The sequence below is a fragment of the Aplidium turbinatum genome, chromosome 5 (assembly GCF_918807975.1).
Source record: "Aplidium turbinatum chromosome 5, kaAplTurb1.1, whole genome shotgun sequence".
Taxonomy (NCBI): Eukaryota; Metazoa; Chordata; class Ascidiacea; order Aplousobranchia; family Polyclinidae; genus Aplidium; species Aplidium turbinatum.
In genome coordinates, this window is record NC_137476.1 from 35,588,316 (window position 1) to 35,606,910 (window position 18,595).

At 38.8% G+C, this 18,595-nt stretch overlaps 1 protein-coding gene across 1 annotated transcript in view; it reads left to right on the forward strand.

Moving 5' to 3' along the window:
• Positions 1-1,295: 1,295 nt before the first annotated feature.
• LOC145770378 (uncharacterized) overlaps positions 1,296-18,595 on the forward strand; it is a 61,327-nt gene continuing 44,027 nt past the window's right edge. The window contains exons 1-2 of the mRNA XM_082582010.1: positions 1,296-1,424; positions 3,488-3,547. Coding sequence (XP_082438136.1) covers positions 1,400-1,424; positions 3,488-3,547 — 85 coding nt within the window. The 5' untranslated portion in view covers positions 1,296-1,399. The remainder of the gene's footprint in view (positions 1,425-3,487; positions 3,548-18,595) is intronic.

Genomic DNA, 18,595 nt, shown 5'->3' on the forward strand with positions numbered 1-18,595 from the left:
GTTCAGTAGCTCAGAGATTTTTCTTATGCAGCAAATAGCAGCTTTTCAGTCGCAGTCACGAGTGCCTATGACACATGACTCCGAATGCTAATCTGCTTGCTATTGCTACATTGCTGAGGTAGTGGTCTCTCTATTGCAGCCAAGCACCAAGCCTGGCGCCAACAAATGACGTTTTGTCATGTTTAAATTTGTGCACGGTTGTGATTTTGTCAATAATTCTTCTGCATTATCAGCTACCAAGTTAACATTCTGGTGGACTAACAATTTAGGTCTGCTCCCGTCTGCTGCTTTATGTATAATTTTATTTTGTTTTTATAACGCCCCGATAGCTCAGTTGGTTAGCGTGTGACTTCGTGAACGAAGAAGCCTCAAGATCAAGCGGCGCTGGTTCGACTCTCGGGGCAACTTGCGCTTGAGCAACGCACGTTAAGGGTTGCTCTCCATTCAGCGGCACCTAATGGATGGAATAATTCCCCGGCAACAAACCTTTAACAATCGGAAACTTTACTCTGCCAGTTGCAATGATTGGGCCTGTGTTAGTGGTTCAAATCCTCTAAAAGTATACAAAACTGCCAGGATTAAGCTTTCAAAGAAGCTTTCCCAGTCCAAGGATAAAGATTCAATCAATCAATGCTTGCAATAACGTAGCAATAATATACAGTTGAATTTAAAAGCGTTTGAAGGCTCTCTAAAGTTTGTTCTGAATAAAATGCTATAGAACTGTCTTCCTCAATTTTGTGTAGTGCTAGTACGCGTGTGCACAAACTAAATGTAAAAGCTTGTAGCCTGGGTACAAAATTAAGTTTTTATTGACAAAAAAAGTTATAAAAACGTAGGACCACTAAAATGGGCCATAATTATACACATATGCTTATTCTACCCCCATATGTGTGGACATAATTCAATCAACCCATATGTGTGGACATATACGTTTGAATTAAGGCAATTTGCCAAAGCGTTTTCAGTCAATGCTTTTTTAAGTTGTTTAGATATGTGTCGCATAGCTGCTGAATTTGACCGCAGACGTTCTAACAAGGCTTTGAAATCCCACTGAGTTAATCATTAATTCTTATATCACGATTACACTTACATTGCAACAACGCAATATGCTGGCAAGAAGGCCTTTTGTCTGTGTAGCTCGGACGTATATTGCAACAGGACATGAACGAAAAAGCAGCGCAATTTCAACCAGTTATCTTTTTCAATTATTTCTCTGTTTTACGATAAAATTAACACATTGATTATGTTTACGGACTTCGCTGTGTGCGTTTCGCTAAATATTTTTTATTTTCTTTAGGAAACACGTGTTAGCTAGATACTGCTGCAAGATATGTGTTCCACCCTACCCGATGTGTAGTGGGCCAGCTCTTAGAGCAGCCCTGAAGAAGATATCACTGCAATGCAGTGGTTAACATCAATTATATGTAAGTGTCAATTTTGCTTAGTATGGTCGCACAGTATGCGTGCAAACCTTTGACTACCTATAACGGGCTAAAATTCAAGCAGAATTATGACTGGGTTTGTATGCTCGCTTTTGAAAGGAAGCTTTATCCTGTCAGTTTTTACACACTTGCACAAATTTTGATTTACTGACACAGACCTTGCTGCCCAAGTAGACAGTGCTTTTCCAGGCAACAAAATCCGTAATTTTTACATTGAATTAACCTCTGCAGACGTTGAATCAGCGTAAAAATGACGGGTTTTGCTGTCTGTGAATTGCCCTGTCTGTAAATGTGTTGTGTTGTCGATATTCTATGCCGTGGTTTTCAAACTGTGCATTGTTGAAATTTTGTCGCGCAATAATTTCATGGAGTAATTAAACTGAGAATGACGCCAAGCTTAAATATTTTATGGTGTTAATGCACTGTATGTTTTTAAACTGACATTAAACAAAATATAAAACGTTATCTTTGATGACATTACCTACAAAAAATACCGATTTAGAACAATGGTCACACTGCCCGTCATCATCGCCATTGTTTAGTTTTGTCCCCATTAGTGGGGGTAGCCGATTCTTTCCTTTCAGTGATTGTCTTCACTCTTATTATCCCTCTCATTATGTCCACCCCATCTTCTTCCTTCAGTCCAACTTAGTCTGCCTTGTTTTTTGCCTGTTCTTTCCATGTTCTTCTTGGCCGTCTCGTTTGTTCTTCCCACCAACCTTCAAAGTCAACGCCTTTCGAAAAAAACTTTCTTCCTTTCACCTTTTCCTTCTTATATCGCGCTACAAAACGTTGGTTCTGAACGGGCAGGAGTCGTGACAGTTCGTTATTGGTGCGTCTCACAACCAAATTATACTTTCTATGTGCGTTGCATTGAAGAAAGTTTAAGAACCACTGTCTATCCGAAAGATGAAAGTAGCAGCCATCTTGCAAAGCGCTGTTCAACACGCACGTTGTCTTTGGTGTTCTTTTCCTTCACGTCAGTTTGTATTTATTTCTGACTATCACCAACGAAAACAATACAGGCCAAACATAGCGGAGATTCAGAAAAAGGTAGAAGCGACAAAATAGAAATGTTATAATGTGCTTGAGACCGAAACAGAGTAATCATAAAGTGGTTTGATCTAATCAAAAAGTGAAGATCCCAACATGTAGATTTTAAATTCATGCTCAGCAAACGTTTCGAAAACTAAACCGTTTCATCTTCTGTGCTACATGAAATTAAAATTGGCAAAAATATTAAGGAAAACGAGCAGCTTGTAGAATTTTGAAGAAAATTAATTGTAAAATTTGTAGAAAACTATTTATATTATCAAATTATAGAAATGATAAATTACCCAGGTTCGATAACTTATCTTATACAATTTGTTGTTGTGTATACCTTTGCTTCGGTTAAAGTGGATTCTTCCGCAATCTTTCGCACAACTTGTTGAACTAGAAATAACATTTTACGCATTAAATAACATTAAACAACCTTTTTTCGACAATGCATATTCTGTTCGTGTAGAGCGCGTTGACTATGAAAATATTTGACAAATTACGATGTGTGTCTCTTTGAGTTGAATTTGCATTAAAAAAATAACTTCAAAGTGCACAGCACAAACCAATTTTACTGAATGTTTCCATTCCTTGTGGAGATTTTGTCTAGTAGTGTGTGCGATAATAGAGCCGGGTTAGGCGTATTCCAATTTCCCAACTGTTTTACTGTTTCCTTAGAATTTCTGAAATGCTGTGGCGCTGAGCTGCTGCAGAACTTGCAACATGACACTTTGATGGCATCCTAGCCAGCCGTTTGCAACATCGAATCAATGTGAAAACAACAGATTTGCTAGCTGGAATTATGATGATGATAATTATCATCAGGCTGCGTTAGGCCGTCAGCCAATTGTGACAATTATATTTTTGTGTTAAAATAAGGAATCTTGTGTATTTTTTGCTTCAATAATTGCGTTTAAAGAATGGACAGATTTTGTGTGACCTGCTGCGCTTGAATGGAAAAACAACTTGTCTTGAATTTGAATTCTACTGCACACTTTGTTTTTCAGTTGCGGTAGCTGCGATTCTTCCTACAAGTAATTCCAAGACAACAGAAGCACAACATCAAGGTAAGAACATTTTACTGACAATTTCACTAATGTGACAGTAGACAGATTGCTGTGTGGTTTAACACAGTGGTTCTTAACCTTTTGCCTTGTCGGCACCACCTTGAAATTACCAACCAGTTCTCGCACCCCCTCCTAGGATTGGCTGAAAAGTAATAGACGCCTACAGTTCGAAATTTTTGTTGAAACCTGGTAAAACAACTTTGCTTCTTACGTCATATTGTAACAAACCTTGATAATTCAGCATCCCCGCACCACCTAGGCACAGGTCTCGCACCCCTTAGTGGTGCGTGCACCCCTGGTTTAACAGAATAAAATACTAGTCTACTGAATTGATTTTCTGCATTACTTGAACGGTTTTATGAGTTGAATCTTGTTTGGTGCCAGTTGGAATATATTTTATATCTTTTCTGCATTGCAAAAAATGTGATTGGATTTAAAAATTGAATGAGGCTGTTCATCAGGCATTTAGTTCAATAACATTATAGACGTTATTGAAATAAATGACACTTTTTTTATAGACATTTATTTCAATAAGATTATTAAGACGCTGTGCACGTATCGAAAAACGTTCTTTTTCGAATTTAGTGCAATAACCTCTGATGAATACATTCCTCTGGTGTAAACTAAGCTGAACCATCACAATATGTGGTAAGGTGATAATCTGCATTTGTTCCGACGTTTCGTCAATCAGTCAGTTGTTTTTGATTGATGAAACGTTGGAACAAACGCAGATCATCGCCTTACACATCTTATGATAATTTAGCTTGGTATACACCAGTGGAACATATTATGTTATTGAACTAAATTTGAAAAAGAAAGTTTTTCGCTCTGTACACAGCGTTTTTCATTGATATGTTTGCATTAGTTGGCTTTAATAAAGGCAGAAAAATGACAACCGCTGAAGCAAGTTTTCCCGAATTTTGGATTTGCTTGTGTTCAAGCAAAGCCTTCAATTAGCCTTTTTATGCTGTTGCTATTTCGTTCATCGATCTCTTGTCCTCCATTTTGCTTGTTTACGGCCTCGCCACTTGTCACAGCCTAGCCTGCAAAATCATTCTTTTTTTACACTAACTGAACGTCTGCGGACGTTGATTCATTGCAAAAAGAACTAAAAATAACCAATTTTGCTGGCTGAATTATTTTGAGCGATTGGCTGGTTCAGCAAAATAGAGGAATGCAGCATTTTACTAATTTGCCAACGTGTCTAAACGTTTTATGAACGTTAAAATACTGAATCATGTATCTTTTCACTTTGCATAAACAATTAGCAAATAGAATACACCAACTGAAATGTTGATGATTAGTTTTGGCAACTGGCTGGTTGGTTTTGAATCTTTATCCTCGGACTGACAAAGCCTTGATTGGTTATTCCTGGTAGTTTCGCATACTTGTAGAGGCCGGTTACTGAGATTGACAGAGTGAAGTTTCCGATTGTTGCAGTCTTGTTGCCGAGAAACTATTCCATCCAGAGCAGTACTTAGAATGCGTTGCTCAAGCGCACACCCCGAGAGTCGAACCAGCGCCGCTTGATCTTGAATCTTCTATCTATCGGGGTGGGCAGGTGAATCTCTGATGAGGCAATATACGAAATTACATGTACAAGTATTTTGAAAACAATTTTTTGATGCCGCAGCAGGTTATTTATCACTTTTCCAGCAGTTTACATCGTTTGGTGTAACTTCCAAACAAACTTACAAGTGTATTTGCATTCCCATCAAGGCGTTAACAACTATCACTTCATTCGTTGTGTTTATTTTAAAACCTACTGTTTTGGTTTTCCATTGTTTTAAACCAGCATCTCTTGTTATGCCATTAATATTTAACTGTTTTCTTTCATCAAACACAATTAAAAGTCTACTATGGTTGTGTTTTTCTTGCTCAACAGCTGTACATTTGGTACTTTTTACCGGGATGCGTCTAGAAACTGGTTTATTTTTTTTGCGTTCCCAAATAGGCGATCTTGCCACCTTAACCCAACTATAAAATGTTACGGGTATTATTCAGTTTTATTAACTTAATTCAATTTTATTTTGGTTTTCTGTGACGATAGCTTTCTATGCTAGCTTGTGATTGAAAACCGATTAGACCTCGGCAATAGACACCGACCGCAAGCCATGCCATTTATTTAGTCTGTCACTTGGCCTGATTTCTCTGTCGCCCCGTCATCGCCATGACAGTGAACCACTTAATCACGTCTCACTTCCTCCAAACGAAACAACCATTTTAACAATTTTCATCAGTTTTGCATTATTTTTCTATTTTAGACGTTGATCTAACGATAAAATCATATACCACCACAATGTATCTTTGTGCATTTCTGAAAACCACTTTTTGTGAAATCGATGATGCAAATTGTCTCTGCTGATATATTGCAGCTCTGCAAAGTAGCAATGTGAGCACACAAATGGAAGCTCAAATCGTTTTAATTAAAAAGGTTTCTAACCATAAAATGTCAACTTCATGTTCAATTGTCGAGTGTTTGACCACGGCAACACTCAGAATGGTTGAACGTGTTGTTGTTGGATTCCAAAAGAAACTTGTTCACGATTTGACGTTGTCAAGTAAACTTGCTTGTATGGCCAAAAATGGTGAGAATAACGAAATTCCATGTCGGTCCCATCCCGAAACTGAAGAGGAGACATGAATTACTTGAATACTTGTGTCAAGTGAATTCTTGGTGCTTTTTTTCGTCTTTGGGTTGATGGCCGGTGGTTAGAAGTTTAGATTAAGTGGACCGGAAGGCAAGGAAGCCAATTTTTGTGTTCACCTTCATGCATGCCATTAATTGTTTCATCAAAGACACATCGCGTGCTCATGAGCGGTGCCGAACCGGCATTCTTCCAATCTTACCAGGGTTCAGCTATGTAGTCGATGAGCACTCAACGGCTGATCTTGTAAAGTTTCAACAACAAGGTGGAGGAAATTGTAGAGACCGCCAGGCTTTGCTAGCGAACGGCAAACACGACTTCACTCACTCGCCAAAGAATTCAGAATTGGTAGCGGACCATAGAATTGGTACCGGCCCCAAATTATTCTCTGAACGGCCCTGATTTCATCCTACAGCATCCACGTGCTTACCTGCTTCATAGTGTTTTGTAGTTTCAATTCGCATGAAATTTTATAAAAAGTTCAAGGGGTATAACAATTCTAATGTGGTTGTTCTTGAGGTGCATAAAAACGTGTAAACTGCGTCAGTTGGAGATCAGGGATCTGTTTGGAATGTTTTGGAACTGGAATTCAACCATTGGCTGTTTTCAGCGTAATAAAATATTAATTTGCAGTTGAACAACTTGTGTTGGCCTTGCCACTTAGCAAGGACCTTTCGACAACCTTGGTCATGCTTGAGTGCGTCTGCATACCAACGCGGATTACGTCATTCCAAGATGATTTCCTAAAGTTTTTGCATCACATTGACGTGTTTTTAAGTTAGATTTGCGTTGTAGTTCCACAAGCTGGAAGCAGTGCTCATTCAGCAAAGTCTGGTACACCGAAATGCAATAGCGTTGACAGGGGGTCCACCGGTCCAGGGGGGTACTTTTGGATCTGAGATGATTTTAGGGGCCAGGATTCTCTTTAAGGGGTCCGAAAACATGAAGAAAACATGTATTCATTGGATACACTACAGTGTATTTTTCTGAATACTGAAAAGTTTGGGTGTTCGTCAGGACAATTATCGTTTCTAGCACTAGTTGCTACGTTCATCTGATGAAATTGAAAGTTCATCTGATGAAATTGAAAGTTGTTTGTTGTTAATTTTACGTTCAATTTTATCAGATGAACGTAGCAACTAGTGCTAGAAACGTGCATTTTTCTTATAAATATTTTGATTTCGGAACCAAGGATCTCATAGGTACCGGGCCCAAAATATCTTCTCAACGGCTCTGTTGAAACGATTTGAAATTGGCAAGTGAAAACATGAAAGGAAATGCATTATTTTCAGCGCAATTTGAGGTGATCAATAACTTTTGCATTTAACCTGCAAGGGTCTCCGGTTATTTTCCGACTTTTTCTGTTCTACTATGGCTTGTTTTTTGCACTACAAACCGCTCTTTGTGTTGTGTTAAGTTTTTGTTTGGATTTGGTGTTTCCGCTTAAACTCATTCAAGTTTTTTTTCGCAAATATGAATGTCAATAACAACTCCTTAAAGCTGTGATTCTTTACCTTTTGGTTGCTAGTACCACTTTGAAACCACAAACAAGCCTCCACCCACCAGCAAACAAGCATACACCTTCCAGAAATAGGTGTTGCACGGTCCGTCAGTGGTGCGAACAGTCCTGGTCTAAGAACTTCTCTCTTGGAGAAATCTACTAATAATTATAAGTACTCTTTTCATTCATAAATGCTGATTTCTTTTTGTGGTATTGTTATCGATCGTCGAGTGAAAATCACAGTCCCTGTCACGACGTGCAATATGGTAGTAATTTGAGGAACAAGCAAATGTGATAAAACAAGGCCACGCACACTCGCACAGTATAAGGCGTTGTCTTCAGTTGTTTGTTCCAATTTTAAAGTGATGGTATTTTAGCTGTCTCCTTGCAGATTATGTGGCCTGGCGTTGTTTCGCCTGAAGCTTGATACTGCCTGCTTTGCTTTCTTTATAGCTCAATGTGTACTTTTGCTACATCCTTTTCAACCTTTTGACTGATAGCATTGCTGCAATGGTTCTTTTCCGTCTATTTTTACCAATTAAGGAAGGAGAAGCGCCATTTTATATTTCGCTGTTGGGTTTTGGAATGGTGAATGAACTAAGACGAATTTACAAAGAACGACACAACGCAAAAGTGTCCTTTGGTTTTGATGGTGTATCGAGAAATTTCTATTGCCCCCAGCGCCCAGAAGCAAGCCATATTTAGGTCGACGTAGCTCAGCCACTGGCTCAACAAGGTTGTGTATTCTTCTTGTTTCGTCCGTCTAGACTAGACCCAGCCGTCCGATATTTTCTCTGTTTGTTTCTTTTATGCTCTTAAAGAGCATCGTTTGCGATTATCGGGTTTCTTTAGCTTGGATGTGTTAAACTGGAAACGTTGTTTGCCGCAGTTAAACGCCTAGTCTTCTTTGTCTTGTCTGTGCAAAGATATCCCAGTCAGAAAATCAGTCCTTCAACATTGATTCAACGTACGCAGATGTTAAAAATGTAAAAATCTTCACCTTCACTTTCAGGTCCACCAGTTGCAGCATTACCATACGAAGTCCAGCCGCTTAGCAGACTTCTGTGCATTTGCCTTGTTTATTAGTTAAGGACATACTGGTCTTGGCACGTTGTTGCAAAAGCTGGAAAGTGATCCAGACATAAACATCAGTACTTTTTCACATTGATTTAACGTTAACAGATGCTAAATAAATGTGAAAAGAGACTGATTTTCTGACAGAGAAAAGCATCGTTTATGAACAAGGTTGGAACAAAATTATACTTTAAAATATTTTGCTTTGACTTCAAATTTCTTTTCTTAGGCTCAAATTTTACTCAAAACGAAAACGAAGACTATTTACTGCTTTTATGACCCTTCGAGTGTTGGGCCAAAGCTTGTTCTGCGCATGAATATATCGAAATATTTCGTTTTGTTTCAACACAAAGTATCTTGACTTGATTTTTTTTTCGAATTTATTTCTCTCTAAATCAGTGGTTCTTAACCGGGGAGGGGGGGGGGGCGTGAGCTCTACAACAATTTCAATTTTTTTAATTACTTTAATGTCCTAGGACCTATGCTGTTCGTCATATTTTGTATTTTAATATGAATCTGATCTGAATGAGAAGATCTGGATCTGGATGAGAAGCGTGAAATATGAACTTAGATCTGGTAGTATGAACTTAGATCTGGATGAGAAGCGTGAAACCTGGAAGTTCATCAGAAACCCGTTTCAATGCGAAGTAGTTGATATTTTCGAAGGACAAGAGGAGTTTCTTGAGATGAAGTTCAACTCCACAGCTAAAGAAGACTTCAAAGAACTGGAACTTGAGACGTTCTGGGCCAATTACCTTCCTGTTTATCCGTTTATCGCAACTCGGGCTCTTCGAATTCTAACAATGTTTGGATCCACGTATCTTTGTGAAGCTGCATTTTCTGCTCTCGTTGCTATCAAGACCAAGTACAGAAACAGGCTGAGAGTTAAAGGAGACTTACGTTGTTCACTCTCTGGAGTTAAACCTCGCATTAAAAATCTAGTCGCTAAGAAGCAGTGTCAAGTATCTCACTGATGTGTACAATAAACAGACAAAAATGCAATTTTTTGGTATGATACTTATTTAAAATCTAGGGGGGCGCGAGGCACATGACCATTATTGAAAGGGGGCTTGATAGAAAAAAGGTTAAGAATCACTGCTCTAAATACTTTCCTTCCAACCAAAATAAACGCGTTTTACTAATCCTGTTCATAAGGAAGTGTACGTTAGTATATGAGAATTTTCATACAAGTAGAAATGTAAAATTTTGCGGTCAAATTTGCAAGTACAGTATTGCAACGACATCACTGGTAGTCAGCTGATGAAGTTTGGAAAGATTTTCACAGTGTAAATTTTGTAAAATCTTGTTCACTATCCTCAGAGTAGTAGGCGTACTCGTAAACATGCACAATTGCACATGGACACTAGTGTGCATGATTAAACCCATGTCAGCACAAATACCGCATGCAGATGTGGAATTAATAAATTAGTTTTTTTTTTTTTTAAATGATGGCATGAACATTTCTTGCTACAAAAAGAAGCTTGTTATTGCTCGTAAGTTGAATCACCACTTCTAAACCAAGCTTTGCGTCCATTTGTCGTCAATTAACATTGGAATATTTTGCTCTTCAGTGTTTTCTTGAAATCGTTTCACGTTGTTTCAATCTGCGAGCAGTCTTTGTCGCCATTTTTTGTGGTATCTAAACAATTATGCGCAGTTGGTAAAGATTTAGATCAAGTAGAAGTCAGTCTTCGTGATAAGTAGCCACGAAGGGAAAGAAGTTTGTTTTCGTGTCTACTCTCAACGTATCATCATTCAACAGACAATGCCATTTTGTACGTTGATGCAACATTTGCAGGCGTTAAATCACTTTAAAAAAATGACGAATTTTGCTAGCAACCCTTCCCAAGGTGCAGCCGTGAACCGCGGCTGGGTATCGATTCTGCCCCCTTGTGAGTAGCAGAAAAGTGCTCTCTCCACTCGGCCTCTGAGCTGGTGACTGGTTTGTAGCAACAAAACCAAATAGCTTTTGTGAATTTTATTTTTATGTTTGTTGATGTTGGATAATAGTCGGATCATTAGCATTGTAAACAGCAGTAAATCTTTTTTGCATTTTCCACTCACAATTGTTTGTATTTTATCAATGTTCAAGGTTTTCATGCAGCTTGTTTCAACTTTAAGAGAACAAGCGTTTGCTGAGATCTTTGTTCAGGTCGTGAGCTGTGCCTGTGTGGTTGACATCTTTATCTGTTTGTGGTTGTCTGATGCTCTCCTCAGTTAAATTTAGCCTCATTCGTCGAAAGAGGGGTTGCATGTGTCTGTGCTTGTTCAGTGTTAAGCAGACACCAGGCTGTCACCGCAGACAGTCTTCCTTATCATCTCTTTCCTCGCCTCCTATTTGCTGGAAAATGATGAAATTATTGTGTTTGCATTAATCTGATGTTAGAAGAAGCAAGTATAACGTAAAAACAATGCACTTGTCTACATGTGGGAACATTTTGTCTGTCTGCATGTTGAAAAACTTTGCAGACTTGCACAATGTCGTGTCTGGCTGTCATGTAGAAACTTTGCCTTACACGTTTCTGTGAAAAGAAAACCAGTGCGTACATGACCAGGATTTTGTTAACCGTGACTATAGTGAACAAGGCCACCGGTTTTTCACCCGTAATTTTGAGTGGGTTGATTTTTCCGCTTCAGTAAAGGAACTAAACCTGTTGGTTATAAAAACGCCTCTCCGTAAATTGCTTTCTCTTTCTCTTTCTTTGTCCGTATTTAACCTCAGCAGATGTTTTGCTCCAATTTGCAGCGATTTAAAAGTTGATCATTTTTACGTATTTTCAACACAGTTGAACATACGGAAATGCGGCATTTGTGATGCAAATAGCTATTTCACTCCCAACATGGTCTTTCACCTAGTGCCTGCACTCTGTTAAAATATGCCGAGATGGCTGTTTTCTTACTAGGTTTTTTTTAAACTCCTTTTGGAAGATTTTGTTACTTTGTTGTCAGAGCAGATAATATTCACTTCACACCTTTGATCTGATCTTTGGCCGAGTGACTTGTGTACTGTTTCACGAATTCCTTGATGTCTAACTATCTCTGATGGACTGTCAGAGATAGTTAGTTATACGCAAACAGATAGCTTCATTTGAATCTCAGCATGTGCTCAGACTTCAACATAAACTAGTAACATAAACGCCCACTTATTATTGGAACTCGAGTTGGAATGCCACAATGCTGTCAAGAAAGCTAACTTAACAGCGGCCAATTAAGAGGTCATGGAAAACGCGTAAGGCAAATGCGGAACACAAACGTAAAGGACAAGTTGTCACAAAAATTAAAATTTTAAAGCCACATTTCCAATACTATTAAAGCCATTGTTATTTTAAGCCACAAACTTCGTTGTTGGACAAATTATGAAATATTCAAAACATCACACTGGTTGCCATATTGAAAGTTTTGATCTGTTCCTCGGAAGCTTCATCCCATTGGTCCAGAGATTTTTCACTTGAAGGCTTGGATAGCTTGTTGTTCCCTCAATAGTCTACCTACCCAGACGGCAAACTCTGGCATTTTAAAATGAAAAAATGTGAAAGCAAAATCAAGGTAAAAATGACGGATTTTGTTGTCTGGGTAACATTGTTAGTCAGTAAACTGACATTGTGATGATGTATTGTTTCTTCGACGTCATCCATATGGAAATTCCATTGATACCATCATGTCACAGCAATGCAATTGAAATTGACACTTCCGTTTGAAATGACAAGCTCTGGTGCTATGGCGTATCAGTGGGTGCAACGAAATTTTTAACCTGAGCTGCAGTTACTCAGGTGATGCATTCAGACATAGGGGTGGTCGAAGAGGGAGGTTGGCTTCAGGGCGTTGTGGGGGTAATTTGGGCGCAGCACCAATGAGGTCCTTCGAACTCAAATTATGACAGTTTTAAGAAAAGCGCACAACTGTATATCTAAAAAATACGCGGTGGCTCATTTAACTTCCCGGCCCCTTGAAGAGGTTACTTCTCATAAAATCATCCTGGACCAGGCTTCAAAAGTACTCCCTGGCAGTAGCGTAGCTAGGGGGGCGGGCGGACCGCCCCGGGCGGTACGTCTGGGGGCGGCATATTCAGACTACGATTTTTGATTTTAATTGTAATCTGATAAAAAAACGCATTTCATTTTTACATGCTTTTTCTTGAAGGGGCGGCAACATCTGAATCCGCCCCGGGCGGCACATTCCCTAGCTACGCCACTGCTCCCTGGACCTCCCTGCCAACGCTATTGGTTGGCCTTACTTCCTTAACTTAGGTTGCTTCAGGTAATCAACTAATCATGGCTTTGACGTGATATATTAGCATCAACTCTGAATTGAGAATCGAGATGGAGTAGGTGATTGATGCTACCTTAAAAGCTTGCTTATCCCTTAATTGAGAGAGCGTTGTGTTTCATAAAACAAAGCAGGTGAGAGAGAGAGATATTGTTTTTTATTTGCCTTTCTAATACGACTCGATATAAAGAAACACAATTACATACAAATCAAAATATGGCAATAGAAAGGTCTGGCAGCACCGAACAACCTTGCGGTTAACCAGTCAAGGTGCTGCCTGTCATCAGTCATCTTACATTGCAGCATCAGACATTATAACTGTATCAATAAAACATAATGATGGATGGAACAGTAGCTTCGAAATCGAATTGAATATATAAGGTTTTGTAGAATATTGAATCAAGACCAGCTGGGAAAACATGAGCATATAATGAATCATATCGTTTAAGAACACAAATACGAGGTTACATGAAATAAAATAATTTAACTGAACGATTTTAACGATTTAATAAGAACTTAACAAGGTAATTTTATAAAGTTTTTTAAACAAAGCAAGGTGTTTGCTTTTAATACATTCATCCAATTCACTCCACAATTTAGTACCCCGATGTGTCAGAAGATTGTGTGCCACGGATTTGTTTATTTGTGGAAGAAAATACTTCATTTTATTTAGTTGTCGAGTGTTGTGCGAGTGAATATTATCAAGTTTTATAAAACGATCTTGCAATACAGGCGGTAGATTATTATTGGAAACTTTATGCATAAATTTTGCAATTTTGAGTTTGTAAATATCTTCACGTTGTAAAATATTCAAAGATTTGTATAAGCTAGTGACGTGACTGAATTTTGTACTTCTAGTGATTGCGCGAATAATATTATTGTGTCTTACGTCAACTTCCTTGATTAGTGTTTTACCTGCAGTACCCCATATAGTAATACCGTATTGAACACGACTATATACTAGACTATAATAATGGTAGTGACTACCTGTCTAGCATGTGTTTTGTCATGCTAAACAGGTAGTCACCACCTGACCTACCCCCTGAAGAAGTCAGTCATGTCTAATCGACGAAACGTCGGAATAAAAGCAGATTATCACCTTCAGTAAAGGAACTTCAGTAAAGGAACTGAACCTGTTGGTTATAAAAACGTCTCTTTGTAAATTGCTCTCGCTTTCTCTTTGTCCGTGTTTAACCTCAGCAGATGTTTTGCTCCAATTTGCAGCGATTTAAAAGTTGATCGTTTTTATGTATTTTCAAGTCGCAGTTTACACAGTCGAATGCGGCATTTGTGATGCAAATAACGATTTCACTCCCAACATGGCCTTTCACCGAGTGCCTGCACTCTGTTACAATATGCCGAGATGGTTGTTATCTTACATGTTTTTTTCAAACTGTTCTTAAAGATTTTATTGCACTGTTATCAGAGCAGATATTCACTTCACACCTTTGATCTGATCTTTGACCGAGTTACTTGTGTACTGTTTCACGAACTCCTTAAACGTCTAACTCTGACGGAATGTTATACGCAAACAGATATCTTTATTTAAATCTCAACATGTGCTCAGACTTCAGCATAAGCTAGCAACATAAACGCCGACATAGCTGCGGCACTGAAACAATTGAACTTATTATTGGAACTCGAGTTGGAATGCCCCAACGCTGTCAGGAAAGCGAATTTAACAGCGGCCAATCAAGAGGTCAACGAAAACGTGTAAGGCAAATGCGAAACACAAGGTACAAGCTTAAACGGCAAGTTGTCACAAAAATTACAAGTTTAAAGACACGATTCAAATATTACAACTTGGTTGTTGGACAAATTATAAATTATTCAAAAACATCACACCGGTTGCCGTATTGAAATTTTTGATCTGTTCTTCGAAAGCTCCACCTCGTTGGTCCAGAGATTTCTCAATTGAAATCTTGGATAGCTTGTTCCCTCACTACTCACTAGTCTACCTACCCAGGCAGCAAACTCCGGTATTTTAAAATGAAAAAATGTGAATGTAAAAATCAAGGTAAAAATGACGGATTTTGCTGTCTGGGCAACGTTGTTAGTCAGTAAACTGACATTGTGATGATGTATTGTTTCTTCGACGTCATTCGTATAATTATGAAAATTCCATTGATACCATCATGTCACATCACTGCAGTTGAAATTGACACTTCCGTTTGAAAAGACAAGCTCTGGTGCTATGGCGTATCAGTGGGTGCAACGAAATTTTTTAATCGGAGCTGCAGTTACTCAGGTGATGCATTCAGACATAGGGGTGGCCGAAGAGCGAGGTTGGCTTCAGGGCGTTGAGGGGGTAATTTGGGCGCAGCACCAATGAGGTCCTTCGAACTCAAATTATGACAGTTTTGAGAAAAGCGCACAACTGTATATCCAAAAAATACGCGGTGGCTTCTTCAACTTCCCGGCCCCTTGAAGAGGTTACGGCCGATAAAATCATCCTGGACCAGGCTTCAAAAGTACTCCCTGGCAGTGGCGTAGCTAGGGGAGGCGGGCGGACCGCCCTGGGCGGTACGTCTGGGGGCGGCACTTTCAGACTACGATTTTTGATTTTGATTGTAATCTGATAAAAAACGCATTTCATTTTTACATGCTTTTTCTTGAAGGGGCGGCAAAATCTGAATCCGCCCCGGGCGGCACATTCCCTAGCTACGCCACTGCTCCCTGGACCTCCCTGCCAACGCTATTGGTTGGCCTTACTTCCTTAACTTGGGTTGCTTCAGGTAATCATGGCTTTGACTTGATATATTAGCATCAACTCTGAATTGAGAATCGAGATGGAGTACATCAATCCCTTAATTGAGAGAGCGTTGTGTTTCATAAAACAAGGCAGGTGAGGTAGTGACTACCTGTCTAGCATGTGTTTTGTCATCCTAAACAGGTACCTGACCTAGCCCCCTAAAGAAGTCAGTCGTGTCTGATTGACAAAACGTCGGAATAAAAGCAGATTATCACCTTATACATCTTGTGATAGTTTAGCTTTGTTTGCACCCGAAGACCGCATATCATGTTATTTCATTAAATGTCTGATGAACAGCCTCATTCAATTGAAATATTTAGTTACTGCAACTTTATTTTGTGGCTGATGTGACTGCTTCAATTTCTTCAAGGTTCAGGAAATCTTTATGTTAGATTAGTTATTTATTTACATTGTTAGTTTTATAAACTGAAAAGCCAGCCAGTTTGGTTTGTGTCTAGCAACAGCTATTCTGGTTTTTATTGCTAAACTTAAATAGAGCCAAGGAAAAACATTAATTCAACATACAGCAATGATAGGTAAGGTTTATACAAAGTGATGAAATTTGCTGCCGAAAAGAGCTTAAAGTTTTTAATCTAGTTGATGGTATATTTATTGCCTTGGGAAGATATATCTTGATGTCTTAGTAACCAGATCAATGAATAAAAATGCTGAAGTTTGAGCATACGGCGAGATCACAAAACGTAGACTGTCTGTCAAACCTGATGATTTATGGCTGTGCTTTGTGTCTTTTATAAATCCTGGCCGTGTAAATGTTTTGATAATTTTGTGCTTCATTAAAGGAATCATTCACTGGTTTTAGGAAAGTGCTTGGCCATTCCTGAAATAGGCTACTAGTACTGCAATGTTTTTCTGCTAGGTATGAATGAATTTAGTAGAAACCTCAGAACCTCGAGTCATTGTTGATTCAGCTTACAGATACTCGTTGCTCTGTGCTGTGCTAAAAACGTTAGGTCTGTGCTAAAAACGTGCCGGCTGTCGTCGCATGGTTTTTAAAAAAGGCTGGTTTTTGTTTCTCGTAGGGTTGCCAGAGGTTAATATAAAAAAGAGCCCAAGCTTATGCAAAAAGTAGCCCAAAAGTAGCCCAATTTTTTGGGGGGTTCTAAAATGGAGCCCAAATTGGAGCCCAAGCAAAGAGATAGGCTATTATACCAAATTATTCAAGAACGCTTGATCATCAGTCCCAAATTATAAGTGTTTTTCCAGTTCTTCACATCTTTCAGGCAGATTGGCAACCATGCATTCACTCAACTGTTTGTTAAAATAACTAGTTCCGAAGTTCAGTTCAGTTGTTTTTATTTCTGACCATTATATCAAAAAATACATGTCAACATAGCAAAGGTCGAGAAACTACAAACAAGTACCGGTTCCACACCAAGCAACACAAAAAATGGTTTAATTGCGTTTCGTGATGAGCTAACGCATCAAGAGTGTTCCCTTCAAGACCATCAACAGTTTTGATAACCCACCTTGGTCGATCAATGTAAAAACTATCTTTTTTTTACTCATATAAATTGTTAAAAAAAAATTCACTAGCCTTTCTTTTCTCATCTTTCTACATTTGTAAAAACTTTATTAAGGTGTTGCGACCATGCCATAACTGATTGTTCTGCTTTGGCGTCATGCACATAGCGTCCGTGTTTTGTCGCTTCTACCTTTTTCTAGACCCTTGCTATGTTTGAAATATATTGTTTTTCGTTGTGATCGTCAGAAATAAAAACAAACTGAACTGATGTCCATTGTCCACTGCATTTTCATGAAAACCTGGATCACTTAAGTTGCCAGGGTTGCCAGATATTAAGCCTAAATATGCACATTTTTGAAAATTGGCATCTTTATACGTGCCAAATTGGTAATCCTGCCTGACCGAGGCCTCCAAAAACGCTGCTCTCCAATGAAATAAATACGAATTAGGTAAACATCTTAAACATGATACAATTTTTACATAAAAAGTTATATTATATTTTTAAAAAAAGTAGCCCAATTGGGCGCCAACCAAAAAAGCGCGCCCAACGCGAATTGGGCGTAAAAGCGCCCAATCTGGCAACCCTAGTTTCTCGAAATCCCAACCGTGTGTGTGTGCCCTTGACTTTGATTTCCAGACGTCATTTCACCAGGCTACTCTTTGACTTCATAATCGCTATTGTCACGACCGCGTCTGTGATTGGTTGATTTGGGAGGAGTGGCAATTGTTTGTCACACATTTGTGAGTTTGCTGTTGAATGTTGATTTAGACTCCAAGATTCGTTAATTGTGATGTCAGCTTTGTAATTAATAGAACAAGATGCTGCCATCTTCACAGGATTCCCAGATAGCAGCAATGTAAAAAACGGTTGATTTGCTGTCTGGGTTCTTATCCTTTAAGATTTCACACAACAATTTGTTGTTTTTAAAATGTTTTTCAAACTATTTCACTTTAATTTAATATGTAATAGCCTATACAGTAAATGCCAGTGATGTACGCGCATACAAAAAATATTGACGCCGTCAGCGTAAACGCAAACGTTCGAAAAATCATACGCCGTATGCGTCAACGCAACTTGTAAAAAAGTTGTCAGCGTCAGCGCATACACTAGCGTAAACTCGTTGTGTTTGCTAGGTGCCAAACATTCACACGATATAAACCACTCGAAATAAACAAGTTTTATTTTGAATTTCCAAGAAGAAACACAAGCATCTGAAAGTGTTCATCTGACATTTTGCTATGTTTTGGTTCCAATATGTCTTTGCCCATTGAAAACATTCTTTCAACTGCAGCGCTGGAAGGTATTGGCGTGTTGTAGCGAAAA